This window comes from Musca domestica, unplaced genomic scaffold (genome assembly GCF_030504385.1).
Source record: "Musca domestica strain aabys unplaced genomic scaffold, Musca_domestica.polishedcontigs.V.1.1 13, whole genome shotgun sequence".
Classification (NCBI taxonomy): Eukaryota; Metazoa; Arthropoda; class Insecta; order Diptera; family Muscidae; genus Musca; species Musca domestica.
In genome coordinates, this window is record NW_026712172.1 from 13,274,945 (window position 1) to 13,301,922 (window position 26,978).

At 36.7% G+C, this 26,978-nt stretch overlaps 2 protein-coding genes across 6 annotated transcripts in view; both read right to left on the reverse strand.

Moving 5' to 3' along the window:
- Window positions 1-13,816, reverse strand: part of LOC101887741 (uncharacterized) — a 51,697-nt gene extending 37,881 nt beyond the window's left edge. Inside the window, exons 1-2 of one of the 4 annotated variants that reach the window (XM_020036992.2) lie at window positions 13,548-13,816; window positions 3,177-3,534 (exon numbers count right to left, since the gene is read on the reverse strand). In XM_020036992.2, coding sequence (XP_019892551.2) covers window positions 3,177-3,291 — 115 coding nt within the window. In that variant the 5' untranslated portion in view covers window positions 3,292-3,534; window positions 13,548-13,816. Of the gene's footprint in view, window positions 1-3,176; window positions 3,535-12,876 lie in introns of all 4 variants that reach the window. The other 3 variants (XM_005184237.4, XM_059118635.1, XM_059118636.1) reach the window with 3 other exon arrangements.
- Window positions 13,817-15,143: 1,327 nt separating this feature from the next.
- Window positions 15,144-26,978, reverse strand: part of LOC101888888 (apyrase) — a 33,608-nt gene continuing 21,773 nt past the window's right edge. The window contains exons 5-8 of one of the 2 annotated variants that reach the window (XM_011294516.3): window positions 25,000-25,157; window positions 22,405-22,501; window positions 21,984-22,335; window positions 21,646-21,916 (exon numbers count right to left, since the gene is read on the reverse strand). In XM_011294516.3, coding sequence (XP_011292818.2) covers window positions 21,820-21,916; window positions 21,984-22,335; window positions 22,405-22,501; window positions 25,000-25,157 — 704 coding nt within the window. In that variant the 3' untranslated portion in view covers window positions 21,646-21,819. Of the gene's footprint in view, window positions 15,611-15,700; window positions 16,059-16,118; window positions 16,374-21,645; window positions 21,917-21,983; window positions 22,336-22,404; window positions 22,502-24,999; window positions 25,158-26,978 lie in introns of those variants that run through there. The other variant, XM_011294513.3, reaches the window with a different exon arrangement.

Genomic DNA, 26,978 nt, shown 5'->3' on the forward strand with positions numbered 1-26,978 from the left:
GAAAATTTGAGTGACCTGAGAAATTTCAATGTTGCCGACCATACGGATGTCCAATACATTATTTCAGCAAATATATTAATAATCGATCCTGTTGAGGTTCTTGATTCAAAACCGATAAGGCAACGATCAATACCTTTAACGATTAACTGTTTTGATCAAATAACAAGTAAAAACCATTAAGTTCGACCGGGTCGTACTTTTAACACCCCACACCATTGGGTAAAGACAAGATTTTTTATAAAAGTATCTGAATTCAAACGTTCTCCACTTTAAATTACAGTAAGACCATTTGGATAATGCTGGAAAAAAACCATAAAGTGGGTGAGGCCGTTATATGGGGGGCATACCAAAACGGGAACCTATGTAGGCAATTTTATACTTCAAGGATTGTCATCTACCAAATCTTCTTAAATACCACCAAATATCGAATATCGGAATATGTGCGCTACAGGAAAACGTGGACCTAAAATTTGATTATTGTGCTACAGGAGCTAGAACCCATTATAAACTACAAATACCAATTTTTACACAAATCCGTGGAAAAATGTGGCAAAAATCATAAAAATACCGAATATCGGGAGGTGCCGTTGTATGGGGGCTATACCAACAAATGTACCTATATATCCATTCTTTCGCCACCAGAGGTAGAATCCATTATGACCTACAATTACCAATTTCTAGATAAATCCTTGAAAAAATATGGCAAAAATCATCAAATTACCGAATAGCGGGAGGTACCTTTGTATGGGGCTATACAAAAACGTGGGCCTACACATACAAGGTTTCGCCACCGGAGCTAGAATCAATTATGATCTACAATTACCAATTTTTAGACAAATCCGTGAAAAAATGTGGCAAAAATCATTAAAATACCGAATATCGGGATGTACCGTTATATGGGGGCTATACCAAAGCGTGGACCTATAAATGCAATGTTTCACCAGATGAACTAGAACCTATTATGACCTACAAATACCAATTTTAAGACACATCCGCGAAAAATTTTTACAAAAATCACCAAAATACCGAATATCGGGAGGTACTGTTATGTGGCGACTTATCCAAAAGGTTTGCCGATATATTTCATTTTCAATACCAACCATCCTAGTCACAATACAAATTGTTGTGCCAAATTTTGAAGCACTACGTCAAATAATGTGGGCTGTATCGTGATTTCAACAGGCAGACTGACTGGTGGGGACAGCTAAATCGACTTAGAATTTTATGCTGATCATGAATATATACAGGGTGAGATAAAAAAATGCAACAAAGTCAAACGCCATCATTTTTACATTTTTTTTAATTTTATTGAATGAAAGCAAAAAATGCCGGAAATAGCATCAAATTTTAGAATAAGTTTAGATTCGTTCGAATTGGTAACCTTTGGCACGAATTATGGTCTTTAAACGGCTAATGAAACCGTCACACGCTGCCCGAATGTTGCTCTGCGGTATTTTGGCTTGCTTGAGATGATCGACACTTTGGTATTTTTTAGTGCCAACCTTGCATTCCAAAATACTCCAGACACAATAGTCCAGCAGTACTGGTATCCGGAGATTTTGGTGGCCATTGTGTGCTGGAAACAAAGCGTGGAACCTCATTCTGTAACCATTCTTGGGTGGCACGTGCTGAGTTCTGATCCCTGTTGGAATGTCCAAGGTCTGCGACCAAAATGTTTGCGTGCCCAGTGCTTTAATACAGCCTCCAGAATATTTCGCGATAATGTTCGGCATTTATTCTAATGCCACGGTCGATTAATACGAGCGGAGAGCGACCATCGGCTGTTATGGTGGCTCACACCAACACCATGGTCGGCGCTTGAGTTCTGGTGGCCAACCGAAGGTGAACATTTTCAGCTGACCTCTTTGGCAAGTAAATACGATCATTTTGTTTGTTTACAAACTGTCGTTGCTGGACAACGAATGTTTTCTCATCGGAGAAAACCAAATTCGACGGTTCAACACTTTCGGCCAAGCGAAGCAACTCTTTAGCTCTTTTGAGTCTATTTTCTTTCTGTTGCGGTGTAAATTCTTGCACTTGTTGGAATTTCAATGGCTTTACCCTGAGCTCATTTTTCAATATTTGCCGAATGGAATATTGCGATATGTTCAGCTCACGAGCCATTTTCGGCCACTGCGACGCGGATTTCGATCAAGTCGCTTCTTAACTTTTCGAACGATTTCTGCTGATGTTGCTTTCTTCCGTCCACTTCCTTGACATCAGTATCACGGTATCGAGCGATGGTACGAGACACAAAAGAATTTATTAACATTTAAATGCTGGAGTGCTCTCACGATAGCCACTTGTGGTATTCCAGCCAAATATAAAGAAATCAAACTATCACGCTTGAAGTCCATCACGAATAACCTTTTTTTCTGGAAAATTATCACCAAATGCTTTTGTAAACAATATAATGAGATTTGAAATAATTCCGGCAAATAATGTCGCTAAAATCATGGAGATAGGGAATATCGGGAGGTACCCCTATATGGGGGCTATACGAAGTCGTGGACCTGCATACGAAATTTTTTGCTATTGGTTGTAGTACCCATTAAGATCTTTCAATACGAAATTTGAAATAATTCCGGTAAATACTATCGCTAAAATCATGAAAACACCGAATATCGGGAGTTAATCTATATGGGGGCTATACGAAAACATGATGACCAATTTACGAACTTTACCGGTTTGCTGGTAAACTATGAATGTATGCAGCCTTACATCTTGTTCGTGATTACAACATACAGACAGACAGACGGGCATCGCTAGGTCGTTTTAGAATTTTACGCTGATCCAGAATTGTATATCGTATATAATTGTATATAATGCATAATGTATCTATGTATGTATACCCTCCATATAATGGTTGAGGGTATAAAAATATAAATAGAACGATGAATTTAAAAGAAGATACCGACAACATCAGTTGCTTTTATGAAGAGGCTACAATATAAACCTACTGTGATATACATTCAAATTGTGTTTTTAGAAACACAAAATTCATCTGACACTACCTAAGGAAATGTTAAAAATTCCCCAGAAATCGTCGCCAAAAATAGTGACGAAACGTCTGAAAAATTCAGTGTTTTATTTTTCATATTACAAAGCGTCAGCCAGCCAAATAAAAAAATCTAATAATATAAACTAGGATTAATTCTTTTTTTGAATTAACTCACCTCTATCCTTAGGATGTAAGTTGGCCAGTGCAACAATTTCATGACCCTCTGCCACACACTGCATCATATTGTAGCAGCTATCCTTGCCACCGCTTACCATGGCAACGACACGCATCTTGGCGGCCTTTTTTTGTCTGCGGTCTTATTTGTGGAAGAGGAAGGAGTTAGTTGAATGTGCAGGAGCGATGACACGACACGACACGCTCACCCACCCACACACACAAGATTTCGTTAAAGGATACAAAGAGTTTGGTTTCTTAATTTGGTCGTTTCTATAATACACATCCAGAACATTTGTGTTTATATTGTTTTTCCGATTACTTTTTCCGATATGAATGTAATTAACGGTGTGTATAATCTGAAAGAAAAGGAGAAAGGGTTGAGTTTGAAAAGAAAATAGAAGATATACATATTTTGAAATTAGAAAATGGATTAAAAGAATAAATATACAAATTTAAGTCCCATCGTGTTTGCTGACGGAAAAAAGACATGGGTGTAATATTTGCTTATAAGAAGTCGTGGACCTGCACAGACAATTTTAAAAAGTGCTGTAAATTCGGCTGGGACGAACTTTAAATAATCTCCACCATTTGGAACGAATTCGACAATTTTCAAAAAAATAAAATCCGTTAAAAATGCTGTTAAAATCTTAAAAATACCGAATGTAGCGATTATATTAGGGTCTAAACGATGACAGGATCTACGTATAACAGGCTGAAATATTCATTACGAACTTCAAATATCAAATTTGAATCAATTCCGGTGACTAATGTCGCTAAAATCGTCAATATACCGAATATGGGGAGGTACCGTTATATGGGGGCTATAAGAAGACGTGGACCTGCACAGACAATTTTCTGCCATAGGTTGTAGTATCCAATACGATCTTTAAATACCAAATTTGAAACAATTCCGGTGAATAGAGTCGCCAAAAGCATCAAAATACCAAATATCGGGAGGTGCCTTTAAATGGGGGTATATGAAGACGTAGACCTGCACGGACAATTTTCTGTCTTAGTATCCATTACGAACTTCAAATACCAAATTTGAAACAATTCCGGTGAATAATGTCGCTAAACTCATCAAAATACCGAAAATAGGGGGGTTCCATGATATGGGGGCTATACGAAGACGTGGACCTGCACAGACAAAATTCCGGTGAAAATTGTTGCAAAAATCATCAAAATACCGAATGTCGGGAGTTGCCGTTATATGGGGGCTATATGAAGACGTGGACCTGCACAGACAATTTTCTGTCTTAGGCTGTAGTATCCATTACGAACATTAAATACCAAATTTAAAACAATTCCAGTGAATAATGTCGCTTAAGGCATCAAAATACCGAATATCGGGAGGTGCCGTTATATGGGGGCTATACGAAGACGTGGGCCAAATATCGGGAGGTACCTTTAAATGGGGGCTATACAAAGACGTGGACCTGCACAGGGAATTTTCTGTCTTAGACTGTAATATCATATACGAACTTCAAATACCAAATTTGAAAAAAATCCGGTGAATAATGTCGCTAAAATCATCATAACACCGAATATCGGGAGGTGCTGTTATACGAGCGCTGTACGAAGACGTGGACCTGCACATACAATTGTCAGTCTGAGGCTGTAGTATCCATTACGAACTTCAAACAAAGAAAGAATTCCGGTGAATAGTGTCGCTAAAATCATCAAAATACCGAATATCGGGAGGTACCGTTATATGGGGGCTATAAGAAGACGTGGACCTGCACAGACACTTTTCTGTCTAAGGCTCTAGTATCCATTACGAACTTCAAACACCAAATTTGAAACAATTCCGGTGAATAATGTCGCTAAATTCATCAAAATACCAAATATCGGGAGGTGCGGTTAAATGGTGGCTATACGAAGACGTGGACCTGTACAGATAATTTTCTATCATTGGCTATAGTATCCATTCCGAACTCCAAATATCAAATTTGAAACAATTCCAGTGAATAATGTCGTTAAAATCAGCAAAGTATCGAATAATGGGAGGTAGCGTTATATATGGGGGCTATATGAAGACGTGGACCTGCACCGACTATTTTCTGTCTTGGGTTGTAGTATCCATTACGAATTTTAAATACCAAATTTGAAAAAATTCCGGAGAATAATGTCGCTAAAATCATCAAAATACCAAATATCGGGAGGTGCCGTTATATGGGGGCTATACGAAGACGTGAACTTGCACAGACAATTTTCTGTCTTAGGCTGTAGTATCTATTACGAACTTCAAATACCAAATTTGAAACAATTCCGGTGAATAATGTCGCTAAAATCATAAAAATACCGAAAATATGGGGGTTCCATTATATGGGGGCTATACGAAGATGTGGACCTAAACAGAAAATCTTCTGTCATAGGCTGTAGTATCTATTACGAACTTCAAATACCAAATTTGAAACAATTCCGGTGAATAATGTCGCTAAAATCATCAAAGTACCGAATATCGGGAGGTACAGTTATATGGGGCTATACGAAGACGTTGACCTACATGGCCCATTTTCAATACCAAAAGTCCTGCATACATAATATACATTTGAGTAACATTTTATCAATCTACTTCATTTCGTTCAAAACAGACGGACATCGCTAAATCGACATAGAATTTTGCTCTGTATATTTTGAGGTGTTACAAACGGAATGACAAACTTAATATACCCTCCATCTTAATCCTTATCCCAAAATATTTTCCTTCACTCTGCATCTGTCTTCCCTTCTTAAATTTTGCATCTTTTCCTTCTAACTATTCCGCCACCGTAAAAGATCTAATTGTTTATGGGTTAGTAGTTGCTTGGCTTTTTCTATGCATTTGCCGGATGGCAGTCGTCTTCTCATCATTTGGCAGCAGTTCAAAAAGCCAAATAAAAGATTGACACGAAACGATTTGCTTTGTTTGGTGAATGAGCGATTTTTATGCACAGCTTTTATTGTTGCCAATCATTTTGGCAATGTTTTCATAAATCCACGACCCTTATCCACCCACTAACCAGAACATAATGACAGAAAAAAAAACAAACGAAGAAAGCAAAATGAAAATCGTTAACACAAAACAATAAGGTATGTGCAAAGTATTTGACAAATAAGTGGTGTCTACGTTTGAGGGGTATTTTTCTTCCGAGGCGATGAGGGGGAGGGGAAATATTCTTTGAAGATTACAAAATATTTCGAAAGAGTGGAACAATTGGTCAATTGTGAACTAAGTGGCTCATGTTAGCTAATGTAGACTACTTCATTTAATGGTTTATCAGCAAAACACGTGATATTGTCTACCAAGGCTTACGACCTAGAAGTTGGTCTTAACATTGACTACTAAAGCCATACAGATTTGTATACCCTCCACCATACAATGGAGGGCATGTTAAGTTTACCATTCCGTTTGTAACACCTCGAAATATACATTTTAGACCCCACAAATTCTTGATCTGCATAAAATTCTATGTCGATTTAGCCATGTCCGTCCGTCTATCCGTCTGCGGAAATCACTCTAGCTTCCGAACGAAATGAAGTAGATTGATAAAACTTTACTCAAATGTATATTATGTCTGCAGGACTTTTGGTATTGAAAGTGGGCCATGTAGGTCTACGTTTTTGTATAGTTCCCATATAACGGAACCTCCTGATATTCGGTACTTTGTTGATTTTAGCGACATTATTCACCGGAATTGTTTCAAATTTGTTATTTGAAGTTCGTAATGGATGCTACAGCCTATGACAAAAATTTGTGTATGCAGGTCCAAGTCTTCGTATAGCCCCCATATAACCGTACCTCTCGATATTCGGTATTTTGATTATTTTAGCGACATAATTTACCGGAATTGTTTCAAATTTCGTTTTTGATGTTAGTAATGGGTACTGCAGCCAATTACAAAAATTTTTGTATGCAGGTCCAAGTCTTCGTATAGGTCCCAGATAACGGTACCTCCCGATATTCGGTACTTTGTTGATTTTAGTGACGTTATTTATCGGAATTGTTTCAAATTTGGTATTTGAAGTTCGTAAGGGATGCTGCAGCATATGACAGAAAATTGTCTGTGAAGGTCCACGTCTTCGTATAGCCCCCACATAACGGTACCTCCCGGTTGTCGGTATTTTGACGATTTCAGCAACATTATTCGGCGGAATCGTTTAAAATTCGATATTGAAAGATCTTAATGGGTACTACAACTCATGGCAAAAAATTTCGTATGCAGGTCCACGTCTTCGTATAGCCCTAATGTGAGGGTTTTCATTTAAGTTGTAGTTTTCGATTTTTTTTTTGAAATTCTTCAAATTCTTGAAATTCTTGAAGTTCCTACGGAATGGTGGAGGGTATTAAAAGTTCGGAAAGGTCGAACTTATCTGCTTTTTTACTTGTTTCTTTTTTTATAGCCTTAAAAGATCTTGTTTATCCACTAGTGCCTTTGAAGAAGTCTGCTGTACGTTTCATAGTCCAATCTATGAATTTTCAATGAAAAAAATAGATTAATTTAACTCCTGCTGTTTTCGATTAAAGAAAAAATATAAATAACTTACTGCTCCAGAAGAAAATGGATATAAAATAAAAAGGAAAAAACCTAATTAAGATGCATCTAGTGGCTGACACAACATCAAGGTTAACAATTATTAGCTAAAGAAAAAAAGGGGTGAACAGAGAGAGATAGACACGATGTAAACAAATCCTGTTGATAATATTTATTCTAGCAGTAGAGGATAGTTTGTTGCTTTTCCAAGCTTGCGTGTCATCGCATTTATAACGCCCACTAACAGAAATCTGTGCGACTTGGGAAGAATGTAAATAGCTAAAAGCTATTTACTTGGGGGAGTATAATTCAATTATTTTTGAAAGCATTATAGACTTTGTCATAATCTAAATGGTGGTTATTTGAATACACAGAAAGAAAAAAATATATTTTCAAAAAATGAGAATTTTTCAGAATGAACAATTTTTTGTGGTTGGACCAATTGGATGTAGGCCCTCAAAATCGGTCAGGTATGTGGCCCCAATGTGGTCTGTGAATACAAGCGTTATGCAGTGGAAGAGCATCCAGACCTGACAGAATGCTGCTTTGAGGACTCCGACAGGGTGCCTCCTCATGACACCAGTGGATCATTTACATGAGGAGACGAAGTTCCTTCCCGTACGTCAGCTTTTGTTACAGTAACTGCTTGGGTATTATCGTGGGAGTCATCCAAACCATTATATGGTGGATAAAATATTATCTAGAGAGGAAGGTCCAACGCTGTAAGAGATAACCTCTAGATCAAGAAGCCTATCGGCAAGATCTGAGTGGCATTCATACTGATGCCGCCACAGATGCCATCAACAATTACAGTATGAATGCTGCTCTTGTAGTTCAGGTAATAAATGTGCGCTGCCAACCCGGGGTTGTTTTGGCGTAATTAAGGATGGTAAAGTCGTCTTAATTTGTATTGGCCACGAGTTGTGCGAAATATCTGCCTAGTGTGTGATACAGGCCCGTACAATACGCTGCACCTCTTTAATTGCTACGACAAACAAATCCCATTTACGTGTTTGTTTTCTCTTTCGAGACGAGCTTAATGATCTGAAATTTGCAGTGAAAAGGAAAGCCAGATAGACACTATCACACACTCACCACTATGCGACGCGTTTCGCCGTTGGTTAAGCGGCTCATCAGGCATATTTGATGTGGATGATGGCTTAACAAGGCAAAACTCAAAAATTCAGCCGAGCCTGGCTGTGGGATTTGAACCGCAGACCTCTGTGTGCAGCCAACTAGAAGTTGCCGTCTCTACGTTCAGAGCCATTAACCCGTCTTCCTAAAAGCAGCACTAAAAAACAAGTGTATGCATTGGAAGCAATGTAGTTGTTGTGGACAAAAAATCCATCACTACAAAAAAACAAAACGTTGCTGTGAAAAAGATCTGCCAATAGAACTTGAGTCAAACCTGGAGAGTTTCTAGTGTATAATTCGCATATGCTAATTTGCAATAAGTTCGAAATATATACTACTTTCCAGAGAACGGCCCTTGTAAGCCATCATCCACATCAAATATGCCTGATGAGCCGCTTAACCAACGGCGAAACGCGTCGCATAGTGGTGAGTGTGTGATAGTGTCTATCTGGCTTTCCTTTTCACTGCAAATTTCAGATCATTAAGCTCGTCTCGAAAGAGAAAACAAACACTTAAATCATAAAACATATGATCTTCGCCTTAACAAGGCAAAACTCAATCCCATTTACTCCAGAAAATCTTTGATAACAACCCGCGAAAGTAACTGAATTTTTCAACCTGGAGTTAGAATCAGATTAGCAGATATAAAAAAACCCTCGTTTTAAATTTGGAGTTAGGGGAAGAATCAGATTAGCCAAACTCAACATGCAGCATGTATTGCTGTTGTAACAAGACAACGAAACCATTGCTCCTTTAGGAGAGGGGGGGGTGGTTTTTCTATACAGTGTTATTTATTGAAGAGTTGGTTCCAATTGCCTACAAATATCTTGCGATATAACAGAAAGATTCAAGATCGCAAACAAAAACTCCAAAACTGCTTCCACCTTCAGATTGCTGATGAAAGTGTGATTTCTTTATATTTTGACTGGAAAACCACAAGTGGCTATCGTCAGAGCACTTCAACATTTAAATGTGAATAATTCTTTTGTGTCTCGTACCATCGTACCACGTTACCGTAATACTGGTAGCGTAGTCTGACGTCCAGCGACGAGGGCGGAAGAAAACATCAACATCAGCAGAAATGGTTCAAAAAGTAAAGAAGAGACTTGATCGAAACTCGCGTCGCAGTGGCCGAAAAATGGCTCGTGAGCTGAACAAATTGCAATATTCCATTCAGTAGTCGGGGTAAAGCCATAGAAATTCCAAAAAGTGCAAGGACTTACACCGCCGAAAGTGGTGAAATACTGAATTTGGTTTTCTACGATGAGAAAACATTCGTTGTCCAGCAGTTTGTAAACAATCAAAATGATCGTGTTTACTTGACAAAGAGGTCAGCTGAAAATGTGCACCTTCAATCGGCTAGCAGAACTCAAGCGCCGGCCATGGTGATGGTGTTGGCCGCCATAACAGCCATTGGTCGCTCTCCGCTCGTATTAATCGACCGTGGCATCAGAATAAATGTCGAATATTATCGCGAAAATATTCTGGGGGGTGTATGAAAGCCCTGGGCACGCAAACATTTTGGCCGCAGACCTAGGACATTCCAACAGGACTCAGCACCATCACACTCAGCACGCGCCATCCAAGTGTGGTTACAAAATGAGGTTCCTCGCTTTATTTCCAGCGTACAATGGCCACCAAAATCTCCTGATACCAATCCGTTGGACTATTGTGTCTGGAGAATTTTTTGAAAGAAAGGTTGGCACTAAAAAATACCAAAGTGTCGATCACCTCAAGCAAGCGCTTTGCCGGGAATGGGCCAAATTACCGTAGGGCAACATTCGGGCAGCGTGTGACGGTTTCATTGGCCGATTGAAAGGCATAATTCGTGCCAAAGGTGGTCTATCTAAACTAATTCTAAAATTTGATGCTATTTCCGACATTTTTTGCTTTCATTCAATAAAATTTAAAAATATAGCGTTTGACTTTGTTGTATAATTGCCAACCACGGATTCCACACACAGCAGCATTGCTGGTCACATCCACGAGGATTAAACCAGAACAAGCCGTGTAATCAACACATGCTCTCTGTAGATGAGAAAAGAGCTGAATGTGTAGATCGAGAAATATAATGCTCAAGTCGTCCGCGCGAGCACCAGGTATCTGCACTTAACAGCACTTAGGCTGCGGAAAAAAATTTGATGCTATTTAGATTTGTTCGAATTGGTCATTTTATGCGGCCCAAACCATCACCATGGCCGGGGCTTAAGTTCTGATGGCCAACCGAAGGTGCATATTTTCAGCTGACCTCTTTAGCAAGTAAACACGATCATTTTGTTTGTTTACAAACTGCTGGACAACGAATGTTTTCTCATCGGAGAAAACCAAATTCGGCAGTTCACCACTTTCAGCCAAGCGAAGCAAATCTTTAGCTCTTTTGAGACTATTTTCTTTCTGCGCGGGTGTAAGTCCTTACACTTTTTGGAATCTCAATGGCTTTACCTCGAGCTCCCTTTATTTAATATTTGCCGAATGGAATATTGTGATAGGTTCAGCTCAAGAGCCATTTTTCGGTCACTGCGACGCGGGTTTCGATCAAGTCGCTTCTTTACTTTTCGAATCATTTCTGCTGATGTTGCTGCTTCTGTTTTCTTCCGTCCACTTCCTTGACGTCGGGCTACGCGACCAGTATCACGGAAACTAGCTATGGTACGAGACACAAAAGATTTATTCACATTTAAATGCTGGAGTGCTCTAACGATAGCCACTTGTGTTTTTCCAGCCAAATATAAAGAAATCAGATTATCACGCTTGAATTCCATCACGAATAACTTTTATTCTGGAAAATTTTCACCGAAATGCTTTTGTACGCTTGTAAACAATATAATCAGCTGTCACTGAAATAGTTTTAACCGCTGTCGGATGAGAGGCTTAGAAATGACAGCAGTCTGAAGTTGGTTGAAGTTTTTTTTTATCTCACCCTGTATATTTAAAATTTTTCTTTTTAAAACTTTCACACAAGATAATATGACTAAGTCATTAACAAATTTTATCAGCAATTGAAAAGTGATAGTAAAATTAAAAAATATGCCAATTTTTATTATCGAATATGATGGCAAATTAAAAAATCTGCATGAATAATCAAATGCAAAAAATATCATAATTTATTTTACTAAAAAGAAGAGCCCAAAAGTGTTATGACACTCAAAAGGGAAGGCGGAGAAAGGTAGAACATTTTTTGTTGGTAAGTGTTGTCATGATTGTACAAGTTGTGTGTCGCCAAATGTATACTTCAAAATGTTTGTTTGTTTTTTTTTTGTCATAAGAAAAGAACAACAACAAAAAATAATAAAAAAGAAGCAAAGTTATCCAAATCACCTGAAAGACTGTCGAAGAAGTAAGTCAGGTATAATTCATTCAAATAGAAGATGTTGATAAAGAAAAAGGTGATGGGCAATCAAGTCAACTGATGCCAATGACGACAATAACAGAGGGATGTGGCTACTTGTATTTGTTTGATGATGTATTTATAGAACATGTGTTTATTTTAGATGCCAAATTTGCAAATTTGACAAAAGAATAATAACAAAAAAATCACACACACACACACATACGCTAAATCAACAACATCACCCTACAGAACAGACAAACTGAAGGTCAACATACATAAAAATATTCTGATGATAAACATAGAGAAGCAAAAAAGAAAAGAAACAAAATGAAAGAATTTTGTTCTTTTTTTTTGTTTTCGTATCAAAAGTGGAGGCCAGGGATTACTTGGGTATGGAGAATAACAAAAATGATTGCGTGCTGGGGGCAGGCAGCAAACAGCAGCCAAATAGGCGAACCAAAATCATATGACATGTGTTGTATTTATAAAATGACCTACATAATTAATAAAGAAAAAAAAAAAAAAAAAGAACAACAACAAACATACAGAGGATATTTCCCAGCCAACCCCCAAAAAATATACACATTTTTTCTCAATAAAAAAATGTCAAGAAAACGTCTGCCTCCTACTGACCCAACCATATGACAAGTGAATCAACGAAAGAAACAAAATAAGGCTACATACAGCACACACAAACATACACTTGTATTTTTAAATACCTACATACAAATTTACAGTTGCGTATTTCCTCTGTCCATTGGTTTGTTTGTTGTCATTAGCTGACTGCGGCGGCGGCGACTGTGTTTGGCTTGACTGGGCGCTGCAATGTTTAATGTTTGTGTTATTGTTGATTTGCATTCGAACTTTGAACACTTTTTGTTGTTGATGTTGTTTGTCAATTACAATGTTATCGCACTACATTTTCCTCCAAAACATCCGCACAAAATACACACTTTCTACTAAATTTACATTATAATTTCCATATTTCTTCGCTTTTGCTCTGCGACGTTTTTTTTTATTTGGAGCAGAGGATATACAGTACCGCTCTGCTGTCAATTTTTTGCACGCTCTCTCTCTCTTCCTCTCTTCAATAAAAAAAAAAAACAGTAGCGCAAACACACACTTTATCTATTTATTATCTACTTTTCAGTGGGGAGACCTTTTTGGCAAAATTTTTTTTATCATTTATGACAAAAGGGTTTGTTGTTGTTTTCCGTTTTCGTTATACACGTTTGCAAAAACACATTTTCTTCAACAAATTTTGCAAAATTTCACATGTCACATACACAACGAACATTTGTTTGCGATTTTTTTTTGTCCAACATGGCATAGAAACCGCTGACCATTATTCCGTATCAATCGCAAAATCTATTCTTAAATGTCCACTAACCATAAGGATAATCCACGCCTTACACGAGTTTTCCTTTTGACCGCTGAGGACAACCTCCTTCCAAAAGGCTCCCACACAAGCAGCCTTTTGGGAATATTAATTTGTTGTAGTGTTTTACTCAATTTTACTTTGTGGTGAGGTTTTCCCAATGTTGCGGAGTGTTCTCAACACTAAGTAACCGTCAAAAGTAATTTTTCCGAACAAATTTTTGGTCAATAAAACAATTGTTTTTAATGGCACGGTACAAGAGCAACTGTTTTGTCTGGCGCCGCTTTCAACAACGACGGAAATGTAATACTTTCTGCCGGCTTTGACGTAGGCAAGATGACGTTTATAGATGTGTAGTTAGTGGGAGAGTAACGTAATTCAAAACAGCTGTCGTACACAATTATTGCGTTGGCTTAAACACACATTTGGACTCGGTAGGCGTTTAAAAGGTTTTACAAATACACCATGGTAGAAGAAGACAGGTAGATGCATCAACGCATGGGAACATTGATATATCAAAAAATTTTAAATGCTTTCTCAAAAATTTGTAAATTTTTACATGTTTCCTATACGACGCCAATCGGAGGTTGTTGTTATATGCCTTTTTTAACAATTTTTGCAAATTTGAATAATTTTTCCATGGCAAAACAATAAAGGTAAAATCACTTGCTAAATTAAATATGGCAATACAATATGGGTGAGATGAAAAAACTACAACCAACTTCAGACTGCTGTCATATCTAAGCCACTCGTCCAACAGCTGTTAAAATTATTCCAGTAACAGCTCATTATATTGTTTACAAGCGTGCAAAAGCATTTTGTTAAACATTTTCCTGAAAAAAAGTCATTCGTGATGGAATTCAAGCGTGATAGTATGATTTATTTATGGGTAGAGGCTGGCAAACTACAAGTGGCTATCGTTAGAGCACTCCAGCATTTAAATGTGAATAAATTTTTTGTGTCTCGTACCATTGCTCGTTACCGTGATACTGGTGGCGTAGCCCGACCCGTCAAGGAAGTAGACGCTTTTTGGAATGGCTTAAGTCATCGACTGGCTTCTGCGGAAAAGAACAAAGAAGAAAAGGGCCAAAATCGAACTAAGTCAACCTAAAACTCTTTTGTTCCTCTACGAAGAAGCCAGCCGGTGACTAAAGGTGCAAGTACATAAAAAGCTTAAAGTCATGGCTAGGCATATTAATGTCAAATTATAACGGAAAACGACGGCAGGATTTTGGTGCGACTCTGTAATTCCTTCATGAAATGTCACAAAATATGCCTTGCCATGACTTCAAGTTTCTTATGTATTTACACCTTTAAGCCAGCCAGAATAGCCTTTTAAGTACTCTCACCTTAAGATATGAAATGTATAACTGTTTTTACGTTGCAAGGAAGGCCAAACAACATTTCTGTAAAAATAATAAATATATCAGGAATGAACAAATTACAAGTTCGAGTTCGTTGAAAAATGGTTACCATATTCGATTTAGCAAATAAGTCCACCTGCATTGTTTTGCTTTGTTTAATTTGTTGTTTTGACAAAAAGACACTGCTTTAGAGTTGTATTTTTCGTATTCACGTCAAGTTAATCTACCTTTATTTTTGTGATATGGTCTAAACGGGTAATAAGCTAACAACATTAATAGAAAAGGTAACAATAAGCAATGGTGGAAATTCATAAAATGTATATTTGGCTGACTTAACTCATCAGCTGGCTTCTTCGTAAATGAACAAAGGAGTTTTAGGTTGACTTAGTTCGATTTTGGCTCTAGGCTCCTTTGTTCATTTACCAAAAAGCCAGCCAGATAAGCGCTTTATGTATTCCCACCTTAATTATATACACATACATATGCTCTGTTCCAGTACCTGCAAGAATCTACCAGTTTTGCAATTTTCTTCGATATCATAAAGCGAAAATCGGATATCGTAGTAAAAGCTTTTACATTCTTGCAGTTCTGGAACAGAGACAGTGAATTCCTATCTAATAAAGAATGGTAATTCGTTTATCCAAACCAGTTATAATTGGTGTATTGTCTTTGACATAATCACAAACAGCTTCTAGGTCTGTCATTTCTTTTCTGAAAGGGAAAAAGACGGAAATATGTGTCACAATTGAGATTTTAATAATTCGACAACATTGACATGACATCTTCCTTAGATACACTTACTGCAAATCTTGGCCATGATCTCGAAACATTGTAAAGCCTCCACCACCTTCGGCAATAAAATCGGAAGTTATAATGCGATAAGTCTCTTCAACATCCAAGGGCAAATATGTAGGTACCTCACAATTCTGACAGAGGACTTTAACATTTTGAACTCTCCTGCCCAAGGGTTGGGTAATATTATAGGTAATTTTCAAACCAGATACTTGAAGGAATATGCTAGACGTAGTTTTGCCTACATCCATATCTATTTCGTTTAAACTAAATTCCAAGGCATTTAATAGCTCCAGCCCTGGAAGGCTGAAGGCTGTCATTTTGTTCTCAAACGGCGACATGGTTGATAAATGTCCATAGGAAAGATCTGAGGGGAAGGAAGTAAAAAAGAAACAAATTTACGAAATGAACAAATTGGATGACGTACTTCCTCTGGTTAGCGGCACTCGTATGGCTCCCGTATTAATGAGCGCAATAGAAGCTTGTGACCAGTAGACATTGTCATAGGGTGTTAATTTGGTAAATGCATAGACTGCTGCATCAGCAAAAAAGTTGCCAATATTACATTCCGTCCGATCACAATTATCCTTGAGGAGATCCACTTTGGTCTCGCCAATAATCTGGGAAATCTGTTCGTCCAACAATAGTTTCCAAGGTTCCATGGTGTCGATGACATCTTGAGCTGGAATCAATTGAATAAATGGTTGATTTTTTAGAAGATTGATTTTTGATTTTTGCGTTAAATATGAAGCTGTTAAGGTGGGAATATATAAAGTGCTTATCTGACTGACTTAAGTTATCGGCTGGCTTCTTCGGAAATGAACAAAGGATCCTAGAGTCAAAATCGAACTAAGTCAACCTAAAACACCTTTGTTCTTCTACGAAGAAGCAAACCGATGTGAGCTTTATGTATTCCCACCCTTAGGGCGCATATTTGGCCGGCTTGTTCGTAGATGAACAAAGGAGTTTTAGGTTGACTTAGTTCGATTTCGGCCCTAGGCTCCTTTGTTCATTTCCGAAGAAGCCAGCCGATGACTTAAGCCAGCCAGATAAGCGCTTTATGTATTCCAACCTTTAGGATGCAAGTACATAAGAAGCTTGAAGTCATGGCTAGGCATATTTTGTGACATTTCATAAAGGGATTACAGAGCCGCACTAAAATCCTGCCGTCGTTTTCCTTTATAATTTGACATTAATATGCATAGCTATGACCTCAAGCTTTTTATGTACTTGCACCATTAGTCTTCGGTTATTTGCTCAGATGTGTATCGCACGGAATTAGGAGAATGAAGTTCTACGGGCTATATACAGGGTGAGATAAAAAAAAAATGCAACAAAGTCAAACGCCATAATTTTTAATATTTTTTTAAAAATTTTATTGAATGAAAGCAAAACATGTCGGAAATAGCATCAAATTTTGAAATAAGTTTAGATTTCTTCGAATCGGTCACCTTTTTCATGAAATATGGCCTTCAAACGGCCAATAAAACCATCACACGCTGCACGAATGTTGATTTGCGGTGTTTTAGCCCATTCCCGGCGAAGCGCTTGCTTGAGGTGATCGACACTTTGGTATTTTCCTGTGCCAACCTTGCTTTCCAAAACACTTAAAACACAATAGTCCAACGGATTGATATCCGAAAATTTTGGGGGCCATTGTGCGCTTGAAATGAAGCGAGGAACCTCATTTTGTAACCATTCTTGGGTGGCGCGTGCTGAGTGCGATGGTGCTGAGTTCTGTTGGAAGGTCCAAGGTCTGCGGCCAAAATGTTTGCGTGCCCAAGGATTTAATACACCCTCCAGAATATTTTCGCGATAATATTCGGCATTTATTCTGATGCCACGGTCGATTAATACAAGCGGAGAGCGGCCATCGGCTGTTATGGCGGCCCACATCATCACCATGGCTGGCGCTTGAGTTCTGGAGGCCAATCGAAGGTGCATATTTTCAGCTGACCTCTTTAACAAGTAAACACGATCATTTCGTTTGTTCATAAACTGCTGGTCAACAAATGTTTTCTCATCGGAGAACACCAAAATCGACAGTTTACCACTTTTGGCCAAGCGAAACAACTCTTTAGCTCTTTTGAGTCTATTTTTCTTTCTGTTGCGGTGTAAGTTCTTGCACTTTTTGGAATTTCAATGGCTTTACCCCGAGCTCATTTTTCAATATTTGCCGAATAGAATATTGCGATATGTTCAGCTCACGAGACATTTTTCGGATACTTGGCGCGGGTTTCGATCAAGTCGCTTCTTTACGTTTCGAATCATTTCTGCTCTAACGATAGCCACTTATGGTTTTCCAGCCAAATATATAGAAATCACACTCTCACGCTTGAATTCCATCACGAAATACTTTTTTTCTGGAAAATTCTCACCAAAATACTTTTGTACGCTTGCAAACACTATAATGAGCTGTCACTGGAATAATTTTAACAGCTGTCGGACGAGTGGCTTAGAAGTGACAGCAGTCTGAAGTTGGTTGCAGTTTTTTTCATTTCACACTGCATATGTCAAACTTAAATCTAATGGAATTTAAACATAAATTCATTTTTTTAAAATTTGTTGACGTATTTGCAATGCAATTGACAATTTAAGTCCTCTGAGTATATTATATGTATACGTGTTTTAACTCATAGGCCCGTTCTTATATCCTTACTTTTAAGTCCACTTTTGTTATCCCTTGCTTTAGGAAAAGTGAAGTATAAACTTCACATTATCGGGTTCTCATTATTGCATCTTTCCTTTAAAGTATATGCATTTTTTACAGAGATATGGCAAGCTTTATGTAAAAGTAACTGATAGTCACTGCATTTTTTTCACAATGGCATATTCATTTTAGTTTAAAAATAATAAACAAAATGCGAATTTGTAATTAATTTCGTGAAATAAATTTATAATTCAGTTCTTCAATATAAAATAAACGATTTGGTTTATCCGTTTTTGTATTTAAATAAATGTTGCTGTTATTGCCATATTATCAATAAAAAATATGGCAACATGATTTCAGTAAACGTTTAGTTAAAATATATAGGGAAGATGGTCTGACCTATTGCTTATCGGACAGTTCGTACCATGGTAGAAGAATATAGGTAGGCGCATCGACACAGCTGCTGGGACAATGAACTGTCAAACAAATTTTGGAATTGAAAATGTTGAATGAAAAACTGTTTAAATTTGTAAAAATTGTTGAAAAAAAATACGGTCGGAGGACGACGTATAAAAAACATATAAAAATCTGTTTTTTTGAAGAAACGTTTAAAAATTGTTGACATATCAATGTTACCAAGTGTTGATGCATCTACCTGTATTCTTCTATCATGGTTCGTACTTAAATGAAACTTGTAATAACGAAAAACGATTTATATGACCGACAACATCACTTTTTTATCCATCGTCAAGATGTAATAACCGGCCATAGTGTATGCCATGGTAGAAGAATACAGGTAGATGCATCAACGCTTGAGAACATTTATATGTCAAAATTTCTAAAATGTTTTGTCAATAATAAGTAGATTTTTTATATGTTCTCTTATACAACGCCATTCGAAGGCTATAGTAATACGCGTTTTGAACAATTTTTACAAATTTAAATAATTTGTCATTCAACATTTTCAATTTCAAAATTGGTTTGACAGTTCATTGTCCCAGCAGCTGTGTCGATGCGACTAACTGTATTCTTCTACCATGCTTTTGGTTGTGTATGTATACGTAAACAAACATCAGCTGAGTGACATTTGTATCCTTCGAAAGGTAAGATAAACCCACTGAAACTTGTGAACTCAATATAAAATGATAAAACTTTCACTTTTTTTCACTCTTTTATTTTGACAAGTCAATTTTTCTTCCACAAAACGCTAAAGTATCGAATAGATCATATGACATACTTTCTTAAGCTCATGTGTATTTGTGTTTTGTTTTTCTTTTATAAATCCATGGCACATTTTTTCAAGGTAAATTCACTTCATTTGGGGATAATCAGCTCTAAATTTTCTGTCATCCGCATGGTAAAACAATTTTCGTCTCTGATTTGTGTATTAACAATGGATCATGGCATCAACGCTTGGGAACATTGATATGTCAAAATTTTTAATTTTTTTATGAAAATAAGTGGATTTATAAATGTTTTTATACGACGCAAATCAGGGGTTGTTATAATTGAATTTTTCAACAATTTTTACAAACTTTAATAATTTTTCAATCAACATTTTCAATTCCAAAATCGGTTTGACCGTTCATTGTCCCAGCAGCTGTGTCGATGCGACTAACTGTATTCCTCTACCATGTTTTTGATTGTGTATGTATACGTAAACAAACATCAGCTGAGTGACATTTATATCCTCCTAAAGGTAAGGTCACATTGAGCAAATATTTGACGAAAAATGTCAAATATTTCTTTGCCACAATCTGACCACCAAATATTATTTGACGGTAAATACAAAAACAGATGATTTTGGGAAAACAAAATTATTTGCCAGAAAACAAAAATTTGACCAGTGTGTCCATAATGTGAACTCCTATGATCAATTATTTTCCTTTTTTTTGGTCAAACATTTATTTGACGGTGCAAATGTTTTGTAAGGTCAAACAAGGAAAAATATCAGTTTAAAACATTGGGCAGCATTTTGCTTTAAGAACAGGAGCATTTGTAACATGATGTTTAATGAATAGAAAAGCAAACGAATACAATAGGTGGTTTTGTTTATTTGATATTCTTGAATTAACTGAATTTGAATGTTTAGTAAAAATTTAATATATGGTCTGTTCCAGAACTGCAAGATGTAAAAGTTTTTACTACTATTACCGATTTTCCCTTAATTATATCGAAGAAAATTGACAAACTAGTAGATTCTTGCAGGTTCAGGAATAGGATATAGGTAGATGCATCAACGAAACATTGATATGTCAAACATTTTGAAATGTTTTGACAAAAATAAGAAGATTTTTCTATGTTTTCTTTTGCGTAATGATATGTATTTTTCAACAATTTTTACAAATTTCAATAATATTTCATTCATTATTGTTTTGTCAGTTCATTGTCCCTGCAGCTATGTCGATGCGACTACCAGTATTCTTCTACCGTGATACAAACATACAAAAATGCAAAAAAAAAAATGTTCTGACAAGGAATTTATTCCACAACAGCTGGTCATTTGCTTCCCTTCTCCAAATAAATTATACCCGAAACTCCATTTTCTTTATGTCTCTCTTTCACTCTCTCTGTCTATTTCTCTCGGCCAAATAAATATATATTTCCTCACAGTTTGATCAAACAATTTATTGGGAAAATATATTTTACGAATGTGAACATGTGTCAAACATGTTTCCCCATAGCACTATTTGACGCTATTTGGTGACTGTTTGAACAAACAAAATCTGTCAAATATTTGACTGTAATGTGAACATCGAATCAACTCTGTATGAATTTCACATTTGTTCAGTCAAATATGGGAAAACAAATTTCGATCAAATATTTGCCCAGTGTGACCGTACCTTAAGGGTGTATTTAAACACACAAGATAAATCCAAACAAACATTTTACTCATTTCTCACTCTTTTATTTTGACAAGTAAATTTTTCTTTTACAAAACGCTAAAGTATCGAAGAGATCATATGACATATTTTCTAAAGCTTATGCGTATTATTTTTTTCTCCTATAAATCCATGGCATAATTTTTTCAACGTTACCACACTTCATTTAGTGATAACCAGCTCTAAATTTTCTGTCATCTGCATGTGAAAACACTTTTCCATCTCTGACTTGTGTGTTAACAATGGATTTATGAATTTATAATTTTGACAATGAGATGCTGTAAATACCATGGTAGAAGAATACAGGTAGATGTATCAACGCTTGGAAACATTTATATATCAAAATTTTTTAAATGGTTTGGCAAAGTGTTTTTATATATCTTTTCTTATACGATGCTAATCGGAGGTTGTTATGACATCCACTTTTCAGAAAGTTTTACAAATTTCGATATTTTTTTCATTCAAAAATATCAATTCCAAAATTGGTTTGACAGTTCAGCTGTCCAACAGCTGTGTCAATGCGACTACCTGTATTCTTCTACCATGGTAAATACATTAGTGCACAAGGTTATTTTGATAATTATACAATGCTTAAATCAGTTGAAAATTGTTATGCGTCCTTCGATTCCAGCAGTAATTGGTTTCATGATTTGCATATATTGTATTAATGCCTCCAAATCGCCAATTCCTCTTCTAAATATTTTTTAAACAAAAATAAATATTTAAAAAATCACATTTAAAATGCTTCAAATCCACTGACCTTATGTCTCTGGCATTGTCGCTAATAAGATGAAAGCCATTTTTACCATTAGCTAAATATTCCATCACCACCACGCGATAATAATTCTGCTCATCAAATTCCACATACTTCGGAACATCGCAATCTGTACAAAAAACTTTCAAGTCTTGTATTCTCCGACCCACCGGCTGTGTCGTGTTATACCGTACTTTTAAACCGGATATTTGCAAAAATCTCGATGAATATTTTTTACTTGCACTAAAAGGTGCTATGGAATCTTCTAACAATGCACGTATAATTGAACCTTGGAGAGTGACAGCATAGAGAGCATTATCCCAGGGACACATGGTGAATAGATGATTGTAGGTAAGATCTGAAAAGTGGGATGTTTTTAAATCTTTGAATGATTCTATTTAATTTGACAGACTTTAAAGCTACTTACTGCCCGGTGGAAGGGGAACCCGAAAATTGCCTTGAGTAGTTAATGCTATTGTAATATTACTCCAATTTGTGCTTTCATACTGCTGTTCACCTAGGAACTATTTATGATTTAATCATTAGTAACGTTAACCAAACGGATATATTACAACGTGTGATCACTGCTTATTATGATATGTAATAACCATGGTAGAAAAATACAGGTAGTCGCATCGACACAGCTGCTTGGATAATGAACTGTCAAACCAATTTTGGAATTGAAAATGTTGAATGAAAAATTATTTATATTTGTAAAAATTGTTGAAAAACGTGAATTATAATAGCCTCCGAATGACGTAGTATAATAAAACATACAAAAATCTACTTATATTTGAAAAAACATTTAAATTTTGTTGACATATCAATGCTCCCAAGCGTTGATGCATTTAATCCATGGTAGACGAATATAGGTAGACGCTTCGACACAGCTGCTTGGACTATGAACTGTCAAACCAATTTTGGAATAAAAAATTACTCAAATTTGTAAAAATTGTTTTAAAAAACTCCGATTATAAGGCCATGGTAGAAGAATTTAGGTAGACGCATCGACACAGCTGTTGTCAAAACAATTTTGGAATGGAAAATGTTAAATGAAAATTTATTTATTACTGGTTTTTATCGGGCTTATTTGGTCGGATTATTTTAAAATGAAAATAAGATTTTGAAGAACAAATTAAAAACACTTTTTTGTTATAAAGTGAGATGAAAAAAACTGCAACAAACTTTAGACTGCTGTCATTTCTAAGCCACCTGTCCGACAGCTGTTAAAATTATTCTAGTGACAGCTGATTATATTGTTTACAAGCGTACAAAAGCATTTTGGTGAGAATTTTTCAGAAAAAAATTTTTCGTGATGGAATTCAAGCGTGATAGTGTGATTTCTTTATATTTGGCTGGGAAACCACAAGTGGCTATTGTCAGAGCGAGCACTCCAGTATTTAAATATGAACAAATCTTTTGTGTCTCGTACCTTCGCTGGTTACCGTGATACTGGTAGCGTAGCCCGACACGTCAAGGAAGTGGACTAAAGAAAAAAGCAACATCAGCAGCAAAACCCGCGATGCAAAGGCCGAAAAATGGTTCGTGAACTGAACATATCGCAATAACCCATTCGGCAAATATTGAAAAATGAGATCGGGGTAAAGCCATTGAAATTCGAAAAAGTGCAAGAACTTACACCGCAAGAGAAAGAAAATAGACTAAAAAGAGGTAAAGAGTTGTTTCGCTTGGCCCAAAAGTGCTGAAATGCCGAATTTCATTTTCTCCAATGAGAAAACATTCGTTGTCCATCAAACAAAATGATCGTGTTTACTTTCCAAAGAGGTCAGGTGAAAATGTGTAGTTTCGGTTGAACTCAAACGCCGGCCATGGTGATGGTGTGGGCCGCCATAAAAGCCGACGGTTGCTCTCCACTTGTATTTGTCGACCGTGGCATCTGAATATAAGCCGAATATTATCGCGAAAATATTCTGGAGGGTGTATTAAAGCCTTGGGCACGCAAACCTTTTTGCCACAGACCTTGGACATTCCAACAGGACTCAGCACCATCGCTCATCGCACTCAGCACGCGCCACCCAAGAATGCTTACAAAATGAGGTTCCTCGCTTTATTTCCAGCGCACAATGGCCACCAAAATCTCTGTCTTGAGTATTTTGGAAAGCAAGGTTGGCACTAAAAAATACCAAAGTGTCGATCACTTCAAGCAAGCGCTTTACCGAAAATAGCCCAAAATACCGCAGAGCAACATTCGGGCAGCGTGTGACGGTTTCATTGGCCGTTTGAATTCCATAATTCGTGCCAAAGGTGACCAATTCGAACAAATCTGATGTTATCTCCGACAATTTGTGCTTTCATTCAATCAAATTTAAAAAAATGTAAAAATTATGACGTTTGACTTTGTTGCAGTTTTTTTTTATCTCACCCTGTATTTCAAAATTGCCATCTTACACGTGACTCATAATTGGTCTGTTCCAGAACTACAAGAATGTAAAAGTTATTACTACCTTGACTGATTTTCCATTTATGATATCGAAGAAAATTGCAAAACTAGTAGATTCTGGCAGTTTCTGCAACATACCAAATTTTTGCTATCAGACATTTGCATTTTTTTTTTCATTTCCTTTGATTACATTGGGATAATATTGTTTTTTATAATAAATTTTAATATTTTATAAATTAATTTTTATAAATATTTACACAGCAAACAACCACACTTTCAATTAAATTACATTTTTTCGATAAACATAGGGCTCGCTGTGATCGAAAAAGTACTAAAGAATAACTGAAATGTCATCCATGTATTACCCGATATATGTAACTGCTACATATGCAAAATTTGACATTACACACGTAAAAAAACATTTCGTCTTATAGACCCTTTAGTGAAATTTTGACGCCGGTTAGAATTTGGTTCACAAATTAATAAATATGTTTGAAACCTCCTGACTATTGTGCCGTGATTAAACGCAAGTACATATCTTCCACCAATGTTATGACAAAATTTAAGTCTGGATTTTAGAACAAGCACAACATATAAACACAAATTTATTATAAATCTTACGGCATGTAACATTGCATCTGTGTAGAAATTGCCCAGATTACATTCTCCGGAGGCGCATTCCTTTTGTTGCAAATATACTCGAGATGTTCCTACAACTCGATCACTGTAACCTTGTAGTTCTTTACGCCAGGGTTCTAAAGCTTCCTGGATCAAGACATCTTTGCAAAGAAATAAAGGGCAAGAAAAAATAGAAACATAAGCTTAAAATTGTAACAAATAAATGCTCTATTGCAGAACTGCAAGAAAGTATATTGTTTTACTACGATAACCGATTTTCTCTTTACGATATCGGAAAAAATTGCAAAACTGTTAGATTCTGGAATAGAGCAAAACTGTTGTATAATATATAGGGTGAGATAAAAAAAAAAACTGCAGCAAAGTCAAACGCCATAGTTTTTGCATTTTTTTTAATTTTATTGAATGAAAGCAAAAAATGTCGGAAATAGCATCAAATTTTAGAATGGAATGACAAGAGGTCCAGCAATGTTCTACATTCAATATTAGAATAGATAAGAATAATTGTGTGGCTGCGATTTGGTTAAGTTAGCTTAGATTCAGTAGTACTTAAGGAACATGTAGGTTGAGATAAAAACCTGCAACAAAGTCAAACGCCATAATTTTTAATTTTTTTCTGAATTTTATTGAATAAAAGCAAGAAATGTCGGAAATAGCATCAAATTTTAGAATAAGTTTAGATTTGTTCGAATTGATCACCTCTGGCACAAATTATGGCCTTCAAACGGCCAAAGAAACCGTCACACGTTGCCCGTATGTTGCTCTGCGGTATTTTAATCCATTCCCGGCGAAGCGCTTGCTTGAGATGATCGACGCTTTGCTATTTTTTAATGCCAACCTGGCTTTCCAAAATACTCCAGACACAATAGTCCAACGGATTGGTATCCGGAGATTTCGGTGGCCATTGAGCGCTGGAAATGAAGCGAGGAACCTCATTTTGTAACCATTCTTGGGTGGCGCGTGCTGAGTCCTGTTGAAATGTCCAAGGTCTGCGTCCAAAATATGTGCGTGCCCAGGGCTTTAATACACTCTTCAGAATATTTTCGCATTAATATTTGGCATTTATTCTGATGTCACGGTCGATTAGTACGCGCGGAGAGCGACCATCGGCTGTTATGGCGGCCCACATCTTCACCATGACTGACGCTTGAGTTCTGGTGGCCAACCGAAGGTGCACATTGAAGGTGCTGTCCTCTTTGGCAAGTAAACACGATCATTTTGTCTATTTACAAACTGCTGGACAACGAATGTTTTCTCATCGGAAAACCCAAATTCGGCAGTTCACCACTTTCGCTCTCTGGAGTCTATTGTCTTTCTGTTGCGGTGTAAGTTCTTGCACTTTTTGGAATTTCAATGGCTCATTTCAATCATTTTTCAATATTTGCCGAATGGAATATTGCGATATGTTCAACTCGCGAACCATTTTTCGGACACTACGATGCGGGTTTAGATCAAGTCGCTTTTTTACATTTCGAACCATTTCTGCTGATGTTGCTGTTTTCTTACGTCCACTTCCTTGACCTCGGGCGACGGTACGAGATACAAAAGCTTTATTCACATTTAAATGCTGGAGTGATCTAACGATAGCCACTTGTGGATTTCCAGCCAAATATAAAAAAAATCACACAATCACGATTAAATTCCATCACGAATAACTTTTTTTTCTGGAAAATTCTCACCAAAAATGCTTTTGTAGGCTTGTAAACAATATAATGAGCTGTCACTGGAATAATTTTAACAGCTGTGGGACGAGTGGCTTAGAAATGACAGCAGTCTGAAGTTGGTTGCAGTTTTTTCATCTCACCTTGTATAACAAAAAAGTGTTTATATTTTGTTGTTCAGAATCTTATTTTCATTGTAAAATAATCCGACCAAAAAAGCCCGATAAAAACCAGTAATAAATAAATTGGTCGAAAATCAAAAATAAAAGTTCTGGTTTAAGTAAATAAACAGATTGATGTCTT